Genomic DNA, 17,408 nt, shown 5'->3' on the forward strand with positions numbered 1-17,408 from the left:
GATAGATAGATAGATAGATAGATAGATAGATAGATAGATAGATAGATGATAGATTCTTCATATAAAAAACATGTCATAGTCAGCTGTGAGTCTGGCTTATTTCATTTAACATTATGGTCTCCAGTTTCATTTTACTAAAAGGGACATAACTTCTTCTTTTGTAGAGGAATGAAGCTCTATTATGTATTTATACTGCATTTCCTTTGTTTGTTCTGCGGAAGGGCAGACAGGCTGTTTCCATATTTTGGCTATAGTGGATAAAGCAGCCGTAAACATGGATGTGTTAAGTATCGCTGTAGTGTGCCTACCCTGGCTTCTTTCAGCTGTATTCCCATGACTGGCATAGCTGGATCGCATGTTAGTTCTGTTTTTTGTTTTGGTTTTTGAGGACACTCCATACTGATCTCCAGAGTTGCTGTACAAGATCTAATTCCCAAAGACAGGACAGTGTGTGCTGGTCTTCTTCTTCCCATGCTCACGGTCATTTGTCATTAGTCTCTTTGATGATGGCCGTTCTCACTGGAGTGATATAGAAACTCAATACAGTTTTCATTTACATTTCCCTGAGGGCAAAAAGGGCTGAGCATTTTTATTAGTTTATTGGGCACTTGTGTTCCGCCTTTTAAGAACTGTCTCCTCACTTAGTGTACTCGGTCCTTGGTATGATGATCTGTGGAGTCTGGTGTTACAGGTCCCAGCATTCTCCCCTGTGTGATGTGCACTTGGCAAAGATTCTCTCCCATTCTCTCACTGCCTGTTCACTCTGTGGTTTGTTTCCTCTGCAGTGCAGAAGGTTTTTGAATTCCATGTGTTCCCACTTGCCAATTTCTGTAATTATTTCCTGAGCTATTGGAGTCCTTAAAAAGGGATCCCTGAAAACTGTGTTTGATGTGTGTAAATGCCAAGAAAGATGGAGACATACATTTTTTAATCCAAAATAACAAGAATGTAGTAAGATTATTTTTAAGTGTAAAGTGAGATCACTGCCAAGGAAGAACTGCCCAAAGTAATACAGAGCCAGGAGATGAGTATGGAGCCTCCCACTATGATAAATAGCAACAATTTTCACTTCAGTATGGAATTTGTTTTAATAATAGTAATAAGTATAGGAGACATGGCTCAGTGGGTCAGTGCAAGCACAAGGACCCGAGTTCAGATCCCAGCACCCACATAAAAAGCTGAGTGTAGCTACGAGCACATTTACAATTCAAGTGCTGCAGTGGGCAGAGACAGGAAAATAAGTAGGGCTTCTGGCTGCCAGTAACCAGCCAGCCTAACCTCCAAGTTCACTGAGTGACTTTATCTCAGGAGAATAACCCAGGAGGAGTCTTCCACTGGCCTCCAGTCATGAACAGATGTGAACACCCACATGTACAAACTCACACCACACATACACACAACAACAACACATACAAATAATATCAGTCATGTAATCTCTCACTTTTATGTTTTATATACAGATAATGATCTGTAATGTGCAGAATTTTGTCAAGGAAACATTTTGGTAAACATTTTCTCAAAGGCTCTTTGCAACTAACTGATAGTGTCAGGGCACTGTAAATTCAAATTTGATTGTGCTCTTTTGCAAGGTGGACAGTAGTTTTATAATGCTGGTGTTTCTTTAAATGAATTTCATCTTATTGCTGGGGAGGACTATTTAAGACTTTCTTGGCAGATTATTTTGTTTTCAGATCAATTGAGCGTATTATAATTAGCAGGATAAATCCGCCTCCCTAAGAATGAAAAGAAATGAGATAGTTTTAAGCAGAATAAAATAAAAGCCAAATTACTTCTCTAAGTTTTCAACTTAAGTAACTCCATAAATAAAGGCACATAGAATGTGCAATGGACAAGGTAGTAAGTAGTGCAGCAAACAACAAAGAGATGCCGGGTCTGGGCATTAGGCTCAATGCTAAACTTAATTTTTCTAAGTGTATAATAAATCTTGTCTTGTTGAGCACTTTAGTTCCAAGTGGTTTTTGCCAGTTATTGATCGTGTAGATAGATGGCAGATCTCTTTGCCCAAAATGGAGTTTTGTATTGCATAAGTTCTCTGTTTTGTGTATTTCTTCCCCCAGCCCCTGCTGTCTTTGCAGTGGCTTGATTTCAGCTTTTTTTTTTTTTTTAAATCATTGAATGCCCATAAAGACATACGGGAAAGAGCAGTTTAATGGAGAAAAATTGGAGTCAGGAGAACATTTAAACAAAGCTACCGAAGTAAAAAGATGGGCAGCTCATGAAGGTCCAAGATAGGGTACTGGGGAGCAGACTGTACGGATGATAACTGTGACAAAAGACAAGGGGTCAGAAAGCCATGGTGCGCTTCTACAACGCAGGAAACCAATGAAAGGAAGAGCCCTACCGGACATTTTTATCCTGGTCATGTGATTCACACCTACTGAGATCCTAATATTGATCCCTTAATGATCTAGGTACTTGATTTAAACATCTATTATTCTTGTACCCAAGTACACTATGGGCAGAGAATGTAAGACCAGTAGAAAATTACAACATAAATAGATGTACAAAGAATCATCTTGAAATCATTTTATTAAGATACAGTCTTAAACTATATGACTCAATGGGACGTTTTTCTATATTCAGTTGAGTGGCAATTAGAAAAATCAGTATTAGAGCATTTCTGTTCAAACAAAACCCTGTGCCTATCATATAGCCCCACCTCTTCGCCACTCCACACTGACTCTAAGAAACCACTCTTTTACATTCTATCTGTATGTGCTGACTGTTCATCTAATGTAGAATCTGTATGTGCTGACTGTTCATCTAATGTAGAAGGAATGGTGGGCCGCTTCCCGCCACCAGCTCCTGCACGCCTGGCTAGCTTATGACCCAAAATAACAACACACAAAATGTATTCTTTTAAACACTGTGTGGCCCATTATTTCTAGCCTCTTATTTGCTAACTCTCACATCTTTTTTTTTTTTTTTTTTTTTTTTTTTTCGAGACAGGGTTTCTCTGTGGCTTTGGAGCCTGTCCTGGCACTAGCTCTGTAGACCAGGCTGGTCTCGAACTCACAGAGATCCGCCTGCCTCTGCCTCCCGAGTGCTGGGATTAAAGTCGTGCGCCACCATCGCCCGGCTAACTCTCACATCTTGATTAACCCATTTCTAATAATCTGTGTAGCACCACGAAGTGGTGGCTTACCAGGAAAGATTCTAACCTGCATCCATCTCGGAGAGGAGGGCTATGGCGTCTGCCTTACTTCCCTTCTTCCCAGCATTCTGTTCTGTCTGCTCCACCCACCTATGTTCTGACCTGTCAGGCCAAGCGTCTCTTTATTAATTGACCAATGAAAGCAACATATAGAAAGAAGACTCACCTACATCAATCTAAGGGGGTTCATATAAGCTGTAGCCCGTACAACTGGCCTCTGTCAGTTAGTGTTTTCAAAGTTCACCTGCATTGTAGCTTGTAACTGTTTCTCGTTCCTTCTCTTGCTGCCGAGTGATCATGTGGTTCAATGCCAGACATCTCTGTATTTTCTGGCTGCTATAAATAGTGAGTGCCCCATGAACATCCAAGCGTGGGTTCTCACGTGAACATGTGTGGTCAGTATGCTTGGGTTTGTTTCTCTGGAGAGTATTGCTGGGCCAGGGATCAACTCTGACCACTTCAGTAGCGGCTGGACCCATCGCAATGCCTGAGCCACTCTATCTCCACCCGTAATGTGTGGTAGTTCCAGCCTCTCCTCACCTTCAGTCTTCTTGATTATAAGACACCCTTGAAGAGACATAATTGTGATCTTATCTTGGTTTTGGCTTATGTTTCCCTGATAATAATACTGAGTATCTCTTTATGATTGTCAGAAATATATATATATATACATATATATATACACATACATATATATGTGTGTGTGTGTGTATATATATATTCTTTGAAGAATATTCAGATTTTCTGCCCACATTTAATTATTATTTTTTCTGCCTCTATGGAGCCGTCAACATTCTTTATGTAGTCTTGATGTTCTGATTTATGATTTTCTTCCTTCATGAAGTTATTATTTTCACTTCTTTGTTGTCTGTTGTTGTTTTCATTGGAGTATATCCACGTACATAGTACTGAGTTTCTTAAGGATATTGACACGCAACCACATAATGTATTGAACATATTGCCCTATATGCTCCCATGTTCCCCTTCATCCCTCCCTTCAGTCATCTCCGCCCCCTAGAAAGTTTTCCATGTCATATGCACATATGTGATTTTCTGTACCTATAAAAATAATCAAGTGGTCAACCAGATGGCTCAATAGGTAAAAGCATTTGCTGGGCGAGTTTGGTAACAAACTTTTGATCTCTGGAGCTCACATAGAGGAGGCAGGAGAGCATAGACTCCACAGATTTGTCCTTGAATCTCCACACAAATACCACACATGTCCGTAGCCACATTCACATTTGAGCAGATTCCTCAGCCTTTTACTATACAAAAATATGTCATGTGTATGTATTTTATTTCTTTCCTAATTATCCTAATAAATTTTCCAGCACAGTGCTTAACAGAAGTGGTGAGTGTGGGCATCTTCTCTTCTTTTTCATCATAAGAGGAAAACTTTCAGTATTTCTCCATCAAGTTCAATGTTGGCTGTCAGGTTTTCACAAATGTGTTTTATCTGGTTGATATAGTCTGTTTCTGTTTCTACATTTTTAGGTATTTTTATCATGAAATGTAGTTCAATTTTGTCAGTTTTTTCTCTGCCTATTAAGATGATCATGTCAATTTTATTGAGATGAGCATGTCCTTTATTCTCTTAATATATTGCATTAGCCAAGTTGTGTAACATTTTAACCGGCCTTGGATTCCAAACAAACCTTACTTGGTTGTCTTTTTACTTATTTATTTATTAAAGATTTCTATCTCCTCCCCATCACCACCTCCCATTTCCCTCCCCCTCCCCCAATCAACTCCCCCTCTCTCATCAGCCCTAAGAGCAGTCAGAGTTCCCTGCCCTGTGGAGAGTCCAAGGACCTCCCACCTCCTTCCAGGTCTAGTAAGGTGAACATCCAAGCAGCCTAGGCTCCCACAAAGCCAGCACGTGCAGTAGGATCAAAACCCAGTGCCATGGTTCTTGACTTCTCAGCAGTCCTCATTGTCCGCTATGTTCAGCAAGTCTGGTTTAATCCCATGCTTTTTCAGACCCAGTCCAGCTGGCGTTGGTGAGTTCCCGATAGAACATCCCCATTGTCTCAGTGTGTGGGTGCACCCCTCGCGGTCCTGAGTTCCTTGCTCGTGCTCTCTCTCCTTCTGCTCCTGATTTGGACCTTGGGGTTTCAGTCCGGTGCTCCAATGTGGGACTCTGTCTCTGTCTCCTTTCATCGCCTGATGAAGGCTAATATCCAGGAGGGTGACTATATGTTTTTCTTTGGGTTCACCTTATTTAGCTTCTCTAGGATCACTAGTTATAGGCTCAATGTCCTTTATTTATGGCTAGAAACCAATTATGACTGAGTACATCCCATCAAGAAACTAGACTGTAAAAGGCTAATCAACCCAATTATAAAATGGGGCACTGAGCTGAACAGAGAATTCTCAACAGGAGTTCATATGGCCAAAAGACACTTAAGGTCATGTTCAACTTCCTTAGCGATCAGGTAAATGCAAATCAAGACAACTTTAAGATACCATCTTACACCTGTCAGAATGGCTAAAATAAAAACACCAATGATAGCCTTTGCTAGAGAGGCTGTGGAGGAAGGGGTACACTCATCCATTGCTGGTGGGAATGCAAACTTGTGCAACCACTTTGGAAAGCAGTGTGGCGGTTTCTCAGGAAATTCGGGATCAACCTACCCCTGGACCCAGCAATATCACTCTTGGGATTATACCCAAGAGATGCCCGATCATATGACAAAAGCATTTGTTCAACTATGTTCATAGCAGTATATTATTTGTAATAGCCAGAACCTGGAAACAACCTAGATGCCCTTCAATGGAAGAATGGATGAAGAAAGTATGGAATATATACATATTAGAGTATTACTCAGCAGTAAAAAACAATGACTTCTTGAAGTTTGCATGCAAATGGACAGAAATAGAAAACACTTGGCTGTCTTGTATGGCCAGATTTCTATGTTGAAAGTTTAACTTTCTAATATTTTTATTGAGGATTTTTGCCTTTAATCAAAAAAATATCAATCTATAATTCCCGTAGGATTTTCTGTCTAGTTTTGTACCTGAGTCACACTGTGCTTAGAAAGGGCCCTCTTGATGCATGGGTTTCCCTGGGAAGGGGCCATTGAAGAGATCTCCTGGATAAACTGGGAGGGGTGAGGGGGGATGGAGGGATGGAGTGAGCGGGTTGGGCAGGCTGGGTGCAGGAGGTGGGCTGGAGATGGGACAGAGGGGGAGAGTAACAAAAGAGACCTCTTGGTGGGGAGGCATTTGGGGGTCAAGAAGAAACCTGGCATCAGGTAAAACCCCAGAAATCCACAAGGGTGACCCCAGCTAAGACTTCTAACAGTAGTGGAGAGGATGCCTGAACTGGCATCTACTGTAATCAGTTTGGTGACTACCCTAGTTGTCATCAGAGATACTCTATCCAGTAACCGATGCAAGCCAATACAGAGATCCATAGCCAAGCACTGGGCTGAGCTCCAGGAGTTCTGCTGAAGAAGAGGAGGAGGGATTGTATGAGCCAGGAGAGTCATGATGGGGAATCCCACAGAGCATGTTGGAGCTCATGGATGCTGGCCCAACAGTTAGGGACCCGCAATGGAACTGAACTAGGCCCTCTGCATGTGTGTGACAGTTGTGTCTCTTGGTCTCTTTTTAAGGCTCCTAGCAGTCAGATCAGGACCTGTCCCCTGGTACTTAGCTGGCTTTGGGGAGCCTGGTGTCCCTGCTGGATTACCTTGCGCAGCCTGGACACAAGGGAAGGAGCTCTGTCCTGCCTCAATGTGATGTCCCATGTTTTGCTCAAGCTCATAAGAAGTCGGCCCCTTTCTGAATGGAAATGGAGGAAGAATGGATTGGGAAGGGCAGGTTTGAAGCTTGGTTACTGGGAGGAGGGAGGGAGGGGAAAGTTCAGTTGGTATGTAAAATAAATAAAAAAAAGGTCCTTAAAAAAACTTTTTAAAAAGTAAAAAAAAAGAAAAGAAAGGGTCCTCCCTCCTTCAAATCTTTGGAATACTTCTGAAGAATTGATATTAATTCTTCTATAAATGTTCAACAGTCATTACCAGCAAGCATATCATCTGGAGCTAGGCATTGCCTTCCAGTAATACTTAATGTATTATTTACTATTCAATCTCTTCATTTTCCTTTTTTAATTAAATTTATTCACTTAGTTTATATCCACCACAGTTTCCTATTCCACCTCTCTTCCCATTCCCTACCCCCACCTCCTTCTGCCCTCCCCCAGAATCCCAGAATTCATTCCTCTGTTTCTGTTCAAAAAGGGACAGGTCTCCCATGAGCGTCAACAAAGCATGGCATATCAAGTTAAGGTAGAGCTAAGCTCTTCCCCTCATATTAAGGCTTGGTAAGGCAACCCAGTACGAGGAATAGGTTCCCAGAAGCCTGCCACCGTGTCAAGGACAGACCCTGTTTTCACTACTAGGAACCCCACAGGTAGACCAAGCTATTCAACTGTTAGAAATATGTAGAAGTCCTAGGTCAGTCTGGTGTAGGCTCCCTCACTGTCAATCCAGTGTCTGTGAGCTCCAAAGAGCCCAGGTTAATTGTCCCTGTGGGTTCCCTTGCGATGGCCTTGACCCTCCTGGCACATACAATCCTTCCTTCCTCTCTTCAGCAGGATTCCTGGAGCTTGGTCTGGAGCTTGGCTATGGATCTCTGCATCTGCTTCCATCAGTGACTGGACAAAAGCTCTCTGATGACAATTAGGGTAGTCAGCTATCTGATTCCAGGAGATGACCAGTTCAGGCTACCTATCCACGGTGCTAGGAGTCTTAGCTGGGGTCACATTTGATATCCTCTTAAAGATGTGTATGTACTCTGTAATCTGGAGTCAGCTCCACTAATTTGTATCTCCTTAGCAATTTTCTAACTTATTGTCGCGCAGTTGGTTGTTTCTAGCATATTCCTTTGTACTGGCTATTCGTTTAGGGTAGATAATAATAACATTTCACTCCTGGCATTAGGGTTTGAAGTCTCCTTCCTTCAGCACCATTGTAATTTTCACTAAAATTTTATTCTTTTAGCCTTTTCAATAACGCTTTATTTTGTTGATTCTCTACATTTTTCTGGTTCATAAATTTCCATGATGAGCCATTACTTCCCCCTTTCTGATTGTTTTCATTGTTTGTTTGGTTACAGCATTTGCTCTTCTTTTTCTAGAATCTTCAAAGGGAAACTTAATTTGGGAGGTGGGGGAGTGAGAAGAGTGGAGAGAAGGGATGCACTGAATGAGAGAAGAATCTATTTTCAATAAATAAAATGATAAAATTTTAATATAGTTCTTAGCCACAGTGTTTTTCCTGGTGCTGCATTGACTGTCTCCTACACTTCAGTCCGTTATGTCTTCATCTCCATTTGTCTAAAGCTTTTATTTCCTTTGTGATTCCTTGACCTATGTGCCATTTTAAAATGCTGCCCTTTCTCATGTCATCATTTTTGAGAGTTTTCCTACTAGTTATTTCTTGGCATGTCCATCTCTATTGTGGTCTACGTTCACTGAAATGTCGCTCTACAGTGTATGACTTCATGCCCAACCAGTGTCGGTTAAGAAGATGAAGGCATGGTCTGTGTGTGATTGCTATGTTGTATGTGGCCCAATCTGTAGTACCATTCACACGGCAATGAATTTGAGTGTTTTGATGCTCTATTGACTGGTGGCTGGAAATGCCCTGTTTTAGAGGCTGGAGAGTTGGCTCAACAGCTAAGCACGCTTGTTGTTCTTGCAGAGGACCAAAGCTCAATTTCCATCACCTACATTGGCAGCTCACAGCAACTGTTAACTCCAATCCTAGGGAATCCAACACCTTCTTCTGATCTCAGTGGGCACCAGAAAAGTAGGTCATACACAAGCATACATCCAAGCAGAACGCTCAAACACAAAATGATACAATATATAAATTCTAAAAATAAATAAAAATGTCCTGTTTTAACATTTATATTTTTATATATTATCTGTAACAGTTTTTATATTGTAATGGTTTCATGGCAATGAAATTAAAATGTCTAAAAAAGAGCCATTTTCTAAATCACACGAATGGAATGTGGTCAAATTATTTACCGAGTACTTACTTTACAGTCTTGTCTGTCCCATTTTCTTGAAAGATACCTTCTGTGCCCTCCTGAAACTCAGTGACATACAACTCTGTTCTCTGGAATTCCATAATGGGGCATATGCTATTTCTACACTACCCAGACTAAGAGTCAGCAACTGCAAGGAGCCAGAGAGCCCTTGAGAAACTGAACTTTACATCTCTGCTTACTTGTCTTTAATTTTAAATAGCCACAGCTAGTGATTCTCTATTGTAAGAAGGCTGCTTGTGTGTTCCCGGCTACCCTCTGCTTGTTCATTTCCCGGCCACCCAGACTCCCGAAATAACCACACAGAAACTGTATTAATTTAATCACTGCATGGCCAATTACTCAAATGTACGTATTGCTAGCTACCTCTTACATCTAGAATTAACCCATCTCCATTATTTTATATTTTCCTACAAGGTTCATGGCCTACTGGCAAGGTTTCAACATGTCTGTCTCTGGCAGCGGTTCCTTGGCTTCTCTCTAACTCCTTGTTCTTTCTCCCAGCATTCAGTTTAGTTTTCCCCACCTACCTCTATTCCCTGAGCAGGCCCAAGACAGTTTCATTATTAACCAATGGTATTCACAGAATACAGAGGGGAATCCCACATCAATTCTCCAATTGATCAGTCAGGTTATCACCTCATTGCCAGATATCCCCCCCCAACACGGTGTAGTTTATGTAGTTATAATGTAGTTTAAGTAGCAGAGTCCCCCAAGTCAGCGTGGAGAGTTTCAGATATGCTAGAAGTCCTGGAATGAACTGTGGGACTATTTTTTAAAGATTTAATGTCTGTCAGTCTATCTGTGTGAGCTTTATAACTAGAGCTGTGGCCCACCAATCACTGATGCTGGGATCCTAACTCTGTGGTCCTTAGGATTGAACAGCAATGGCAAGTATTCTTCACCAATGAACCAGCTCTCTCTCCAGAGCAGTCTCTCGCCACTTCCTCATGGGAATATTTTTTTAAGGATACTATTATGGGTCTACTAGGCAATCCAAGAACTCAGATTCAACATGTCAGATCTCTAGTAGAAACACAAGCTGTGTGGGAAACACAGCTGAGAACCAGGATGGACATAGAGTCCCTGGAATCTGCCTGCATCCCAGAGGACTCCCATTCCTCCCGACTCCTCTCACCCAAGCCCAGCCAAACTGCAAGGAAGGCAGGAAGCTTCTCTTTCCTGATGTGGGAAACTAGGGAAGGAAAAGCAGCAACCTTCAAAGCCCCTGGCGGAAGCAGTTACATTATGCAGATAGTGCTGAGCAAAGGAAATGAATGAACCCATGCGGCTCTGTACGGATCTTTTCATAGAACTGCCTTCTGAAAGTTTTTACAGACTTAGAGAATCTTCCCAGGGAGTGTTTGAAGTCAGGAGAGAGAGGGCCCTATTATCCTCATCTCTCAGTAAGGCACACCTTTCTGTTTTCCAATAAGGTTCTTCAAATATGTATTGAAGAAAGCCAAATTGTTCATAGATAAAACAGGCATAGCCAAAGTATTTCATCCTCTGGAATAAAATGTGATATTAGCAGAAGGGAGGTTATTTTTGGGTTTCTTTCTCTTTTCTAAAGAAGTGTAAATGTTTGATGTCAGATCAGTGTCTTTTCTTATATTAGCACATGCAGTAGATAATATTTTACAGTGTGATCTGTCATGAGTAATATGCTTAGTTTATCCCAGATACATTCGGTTTTGCTAGTTCAATGTAATTAAATCCTACACTCCAGAACCTCCTACACTTACCGTTTCCTTTTCTCTGGGCTCGTGATTCCTTGATCAGAAACAAAATAAGAAGTCACAATGCTTGTTCCTAAGCCACTGTGGGATAAAAACGGGTCTCTTTACATAGACCTTGAAAATTGGTGTCCCCCTCTAAGGGAAAGCACACTGCGGAGAGGAAAGTTGAAAGTCACATTAGGTTGACACTGTGAGCGAGAATGAAGCCCACAGGTAAATTTAATTTCCCTGCAGGGGAATTAATCCTGCTTCGCTCATTTGTCTGCAGGTCATAGATCTGTACTGGGGAGTTGATGAAGATGAATGGGACAGCCCTGAGCTGCAGAAGATGCGCATGAAGCTGCTGGAGGAGTGCCTGAAGACTTCTGCAGGTCCATGCTTTGTTGTGGGTATAAAAACACTAACGTTTTCTACTAAATCCTAAGAATGTGACAGTACGTGCTGGTGTGTGTGGGCTAGGGGCTTTCTTAAGTACCAAGAGGAAGATTTCTTGCGTATTTATTTTAAAGAATTGTAACTATCTGCTTACCCACACGTGTGAAAAAAATATCTCTTCAGCTCTCACAAGACATATTACAAATTAATGATGAATATTTTGAAATGGTAATGGGTGGAATGACATGGAGTTGAGCAATTTTCCAACTTGCAGTTAGCAATAAGGATGACTTTCTGTCTTGCAGTAGCTTTGCTCATCAAGCTGTTTGATTTACTACATCACCATATCTTTTTATTCCCCCAATATTAAAATGTCTATTTTATCAATTAAAAGGTTTTACCAAGGATAATAAATTGCTTCAAGGTCTGCATGTGCTATTGGCTGCTCTTTGTGTTGGGCACATGCCAGAGTTAAGCATGTGGTAGTGCCATTTGGAGCTCCATCTTCTCTTGATTCGACCTTTGCAATGAGCAAAAGCAATATATTTCCTCACTCTCTTGGAGCTTGCGTTCTTCTGTGGATAGAAGTGGGAAGGAGCAAGCAACGTAAATCAATAAAATAAGAATTCAGATGGTGATCAGCACAATGAAGAAAAGAAGAAAGGGAATGCAAGCAAGCGGGGGGGGGGAGATTTATGTTAATGATAGGTGGCCATTAAAGGAAAATGGTATGGGTATCATGGGTGGGAAAGAACCTGGCCAATATTCTAAGTCAGGGCTCTCTAAGGTGTGGTTGTCCAGGCTTATCCTTGGCATGTGCCTGGAAGAGTGGGAACAAAGGAGAATGCTGTACAGATGAGGGAGTCCTGCCAGACTTTGGAATTTATTTTAAAAAGTGTTACACATAATTGAGAACTTCCAATTCTGGAAAGAAAAAATTTATTAAAAGAAATATTTTGCTTTTACTGAGTGACAAAGAAAGTCAAAGAAATAAGTTGAAGGATGTAAAGAAATGATCCTACTGTGTGTGTCCAGGGTTGGCCCAGGACAGGGAAGGACATGCACACCTTGGAGAGTGTCACAGTACTACAACAGAAAGAAACCTTGTTTAGAGGTTGGCAGAATGGATGTATAAAAACAGTGATCTAAGTCTTGGAAAACTGAATCACTGTGGTTTGAATTAGGAATACCCTCAAGGGCTCCCTTGGTCCCAGCTGGTAGTGCTGTTCGGGATGTTATACAACTCTTAGGAGGTGGACCTTGCTAGAGGAAATACAGCACTACGAACAAGCTTCAAGAGTTCACAGCCTTAGCCTGCTTCCACTTGACTTTCTCTGCTTCAGTGTGTGGTTAAGATGTAGGCCAGGAGCTTCCTTCTCCTATTGCCATGACTACTACTTGCTGCCATGACTCCCCACCATGATAGATTCTCATCCCTCTGGAACCATAAGGCAAAATAAACCCTTTCTTCTCCAAGTTGTCCTTGGTCACTGTATTTTCTACAAGCAAAGTACCTAAAACAACTGTCCACAAAGGAGATAATACAAGCCACTAAAGCAGGGGAGGTGTGAGAGAAATGCAAATCCCAGAACATAGGTTAGATCCAATTTCTTCATGCTCAGAAAGCTATATTTGAGAAGTCTACAACTGTATATACCTCTTGGCAACTCAGGGGCCATGTTCTCAATAGCTCCGTCTCAGTCCAGCCTAGGGAATTCAAAAGTAACAGATATTTGCCCCATTTCATAACACTCTAGAATGTTGTGCCTAAACTAAAACTACTTGTTATATGTCTTGATCTGTTGAGGGGATGCGGCAGTGAGACCAGGAATTATCCCAGATGCATGAACTGGCTTTTTGGAGCCCATTCCCTATGGTGCAATACCTTGCTCAGTCTTGATAAGAGGCGGGAGCAGGGAGAGAGTTTGGTCCTCAACTTGGTACGCCAGACTTTGCAGACTCCCCAAGGGAGGCCTTACCTACTCTCTCTGAGAGGCAGGCATGATGTTGGAGAGGTAGCTGGAAGTTCTACATCTTGATATGAAAGCAGCAGAAGGAAACTGTGTGCCACACTGGGGGGTAGCTTGAGCTTATGAACCCACCTCCACAGTGACACACTTCCTCCAACAAGACCACACACACTCCAACGACGCCACATCTCCTAAAAGTGCCACTCCCTATGGGCCTATGGAGGCTATTTTCTTTCAAACCATCACATTCTCTAACCCCCTCATGCAAGCTATAGGATACACAAACACAAATAAATAAACAGTGTTAATGGGGTAGCGTTCATTCTTATCTCTCTATTTGAAAATTATAAACCATATGCAATAGATATTACTTTGCTAGATATAAATTCACTGTATTCTTTTAAATTTATTTTATGTGTATGAGTGTTTGGCTTGCATGTATATATGTGCGCCATGTGCATGCCTGTGGCCTGTGGAAGTCAGAAGAGGGCTTTGGATCCCCCAGAACTAGAGTTAAGGATGGTTGTGAGCCACCATGTGAGTAGTGGATTCCAAATCCAGGTCCCCTGCAAGAGCGAAGGGTTAAGAGCACTCTCTCTCCAGTCCAGATTCATCATATCTTACTATGTAAAATCCTCTCCCGTTTCCAGAGAGCAGTGGAGCTAACAGGGAGACCACTCATAGTTGAGACCACCACTTCCGTTTTCCTCAGCTTTTAAGGACAGAATAAATTGTTTCGCCTGTTTCAAGTACGACACATTCAGCAAAGCCTGCCCCCACATCTATTCCACCCAAACACATGCTGCGGTGGGAACAGGAGCAGAGGCCACACACTGCTAATATCGCACCCCTAGCCTTTCTTGCTTCCTTCGTCCTGATACGCTTTCAGAGAGAGGGGCATTTTCTTCTTGTTGTATTACCAACTTGGTGTAGCACAAATGAACTACGTACAGTGTTTCAATACTGACACTGACACCCATATGAGGACCAGCCTCTTAGAAAAATGCTTTGATTTCCCTCTCAAGATGTCAGGAAAGGAGGATATATCAAACCAATGGACATCAGAAGAACAAAAATAAAAACAGGGGCTGGAGAGATGGCTCAGTGGTTAAGAGCATTGCCTGCTCTTCCAAAGGTCCTGAGTTCAATTCCCGGCAACCACATGGTGGCTCACAACCATCTGTAATGAGGTCTGGTGCCCTCTTCTGGCCTGCACGCATACACACAGACAGAATATTGTATACATAATAAATAAATAAATATTTAAAAAAAAACACAATTACCAACTGGAATAGACTTTTAAATATTTCCAGAAATTCTCCACTACATGTGTGTCCCTAAAGATAGAAGACTGGTAAAACTTGTGGCCTGAAAAAGACTGAGGTACTAAAGCCATGCAGTAGCTAGATAGTTTACAAATCTTGATTTTACATAGATGGAAACTGAGAGAGAAGAAATCAGTCTTTTCTGAGTCCCTAATGTACGCCGGCTGCTGTGCGGAGCTCCCTGCTAACCTACTGAGGCTGTTGCTTTTCAGGTCTATCACTGAGAATGCTGAGACGTAGGTGATTTGGCTAAAGAACTAATACAGGATATAGCCAAGATTTAAACTCTCCCAGGGGTGTGGAGGGGGGGTTTCTGGAGGTGGGGTGTACACGTATGTAAGTGCATATGCATGCACATATGGAGACCAGAAGCTGCTTTCAAGGCTCTTCCTCAATCATTCCTCTACTTATTGTCTCTCACTCTACCTGGCGTTTACCAATTCTGCTGGACTGGCTAGCCAGCGAATCTCAGGGACCCTCCTGTTCCTGCCTGCCAGAAGTGAGATTCCAGGTTATAACTGCACCCAGTGTGCTGGCAGAGTCACTAAGAATGAAGGAAGCACAGCTGAGAAAGGGCCCCCCCTGCTGATGGGCCTGTGGGCACACCTGTGGTGCATTTTTCTTATTGATGGTTATGTGGGAGGGCACAATTCACTGTTGGGGGTGCCATCCCTGGACTGGTGATCCTGAGTGCTATAAAACAGCAGGCTGAGCAAAATAAGAGGGGCAAGCCAGTAGTGGCACTACTTCTTAGCTTCTGCTTTTGTTCCTGCCTCAAGATTCCTGCCCTGCTAGAGTTCCGATGAATTGCTACCTAGAAATGTAAAACAAAATAAACCCTTTCCTCCCCTGGTTGTTTCTTAGGCATTGTATTTATCAGACTTTATCCCTAAGACACCCAGCCTTTGTGGGGCTTCTGGGAATTATTCATGTCTTCATAAAGTGTTGCACAACAAACGCTTTACCAATTTCGCTATCTCCCTGGCTCCCACAACCTAGTCTCTTCAGTTTTTATGTGTGTCTGGTGTGCTTACGTGTATATGCACGTTCCCGTGTGTACGGAACAACATGTGTGCAGTAGGCATGGATGTTGGTGCACATGGAAGCCTGAACGAGGTTGATGCCATGAATCTCTCATGATCACTCTCCACCTTAGTCTTTGAGACATAAATTTTTTTAATTGAACTCAGAATTCCAGCTGGGTCTCCAAGCCCACCTGGCATTTATATGGGGTCTGAATATTCAAATTCCAGACTTCGTGTTTTCTAGGCAAGCACCTTATCCATTGAGCTATTTCCTAGCCCTAGTTAAAGTCTCCTTAATTCCAAAGCCCACATCTTCCTACTCCATGTTCATTTTCCAGCAATCTGCTGCTTCTTCCTCTACAGATTTATAGGAAGTTTATCATAATGTTCTGTCTCAGCTTCCTTCATGGTGTCCTCTATCATACAGTTGAATGATTCAGACAAAGTAATCACTAGTCTGGTAAACATAATACCTTTCTCTAGTAGAAACTGAAGCTGTGCTGTCCATGGTTTTATTAAGATTATTTGAGTCAAATATTACATTTCATAATTAACTTGAACATTTCAATCTAATTTCCCTGGGCAGAGAAACTTAGAAGCTTCAAAAACCTGTACTAGATAATGCCAGAAATTCAAATTTAAAAAACACAGAAAAGATGTCTTGTACACGCCCCACCCCACCCCCTACACACTGCCCCAGTATCTCCTTGCAACCAGAAGTCTATATATGATTCTCGACAAACACATTTCACAGTGGTGTTCACTAGAGCGTACATAAGACCCTGTTAAGCTCTCTGATCTAAAAGTGGATACCAGACTACTCAAGTCCTCCTAAGCACTGGCTAAATATAGTGAGAGATGCAAGGACGTTAGTGGGATAATACAGTGTTACACTAATGCTATGTTGAAAAAAAAAAGAGAAAAAAAAAGATGTCTTCTGACTCCATAGTTCAGAGGATTCCCCAGAGGAGCCAGAGTTTACATTGATACTCAAAAGATTAAGAGCAAGTCCAGATCTAGAGCAGAAGAAAGGAGCTATTGATTCTCCAAAGAGCAAAAATTCCTGAATGGAGGCAGAATACAGAGCACTGTGGGACATGAGACAAGAAATGTCTAGTTTCAGGACACTCCGCATGAACTAGTGGCTTTTGAGTTGCTCTCATAAACCCACATGATCAATGCAACTTGTTGAAGAAAAAGTTTATTGGGCTTAGGTTTCAGAGGGACAAGAATCTATCAAGGCAGGAAGGCATTGCAGCAAGCGGCAGGTATCAAGGCAGCAGAAGTGGGAAATGGAGAAATCACATCCTCAGCAGCAATCTGAAGCAGAGAGAGTGAACCAGAAGTAGGATGAAGCTATGAACACTCCAAGCCCACTGCCAGTGACATGTTTCCTCCAGCAAGGCCACATCTCCTAAACATCTCCTGACAGTGCCACCTACCAGGGACTAAGAACTCAAATGCCTGAACCTCTGGGGACATTTCTCCTCCAAACCAACATACCTCATAAGGAAATTGCGACATGAATAAGCATAGTGGAAGAGTTGAAGGTGGGGGCCCTAACTGGGAACATGACTAATGTCCTGAGGCAAAGGAAAAGAGCTGAAATAGAGAAGCAGGCATGATGTGAGACATTTCACAGAGATAATCAGTGAGAATTTAAATCTGATTGAAGACTTAAGGATGGGTCAAGGTAACCAAGCTAATACCTTGGGAATTAGCTCTAGCTCCCGTTCCATCAT

At 42.1% G+C, this 17,408-nt stretch overlaps 1 protein-coding gene across 1 annotated transcript in view; it reads left to right on the forward strand.

The window, feature by feature from the left end:
* The window catches only part of Nwd2 (NACHT and WD repeat domain containing 2), a 138,214-nt gene that overhangs the window by 71,028 nt on the left and 49,778 nt on the right, over nt 1-17,408 (forward strand). The window contains exon 3 of the mRNA XM_005359244.2: nt 11,240-11,356. Within this exon, the coding sequence (XP_005359301.1) occupies nt 11,240-11,356 (117 nt within the window). The remainder of the gene's footprint in view (nt 1-11,239; nt 11,357-17,408) is intronic.

Source organism: Microtus ochrogaster, linkage group LG1, assembly GCF_000317375.1.
Source record: "Microtus ochrogaster isolate Prairie Vole_2 linkage group LG1, MicOch1.0, whole genome shotgun sequence".
Lineage (NCBI taxonomy): Eukaryota > Metazoa > Chordata > Mammalia > Rodentia > Cricetidae > Microtus > Microtus ochrogaster.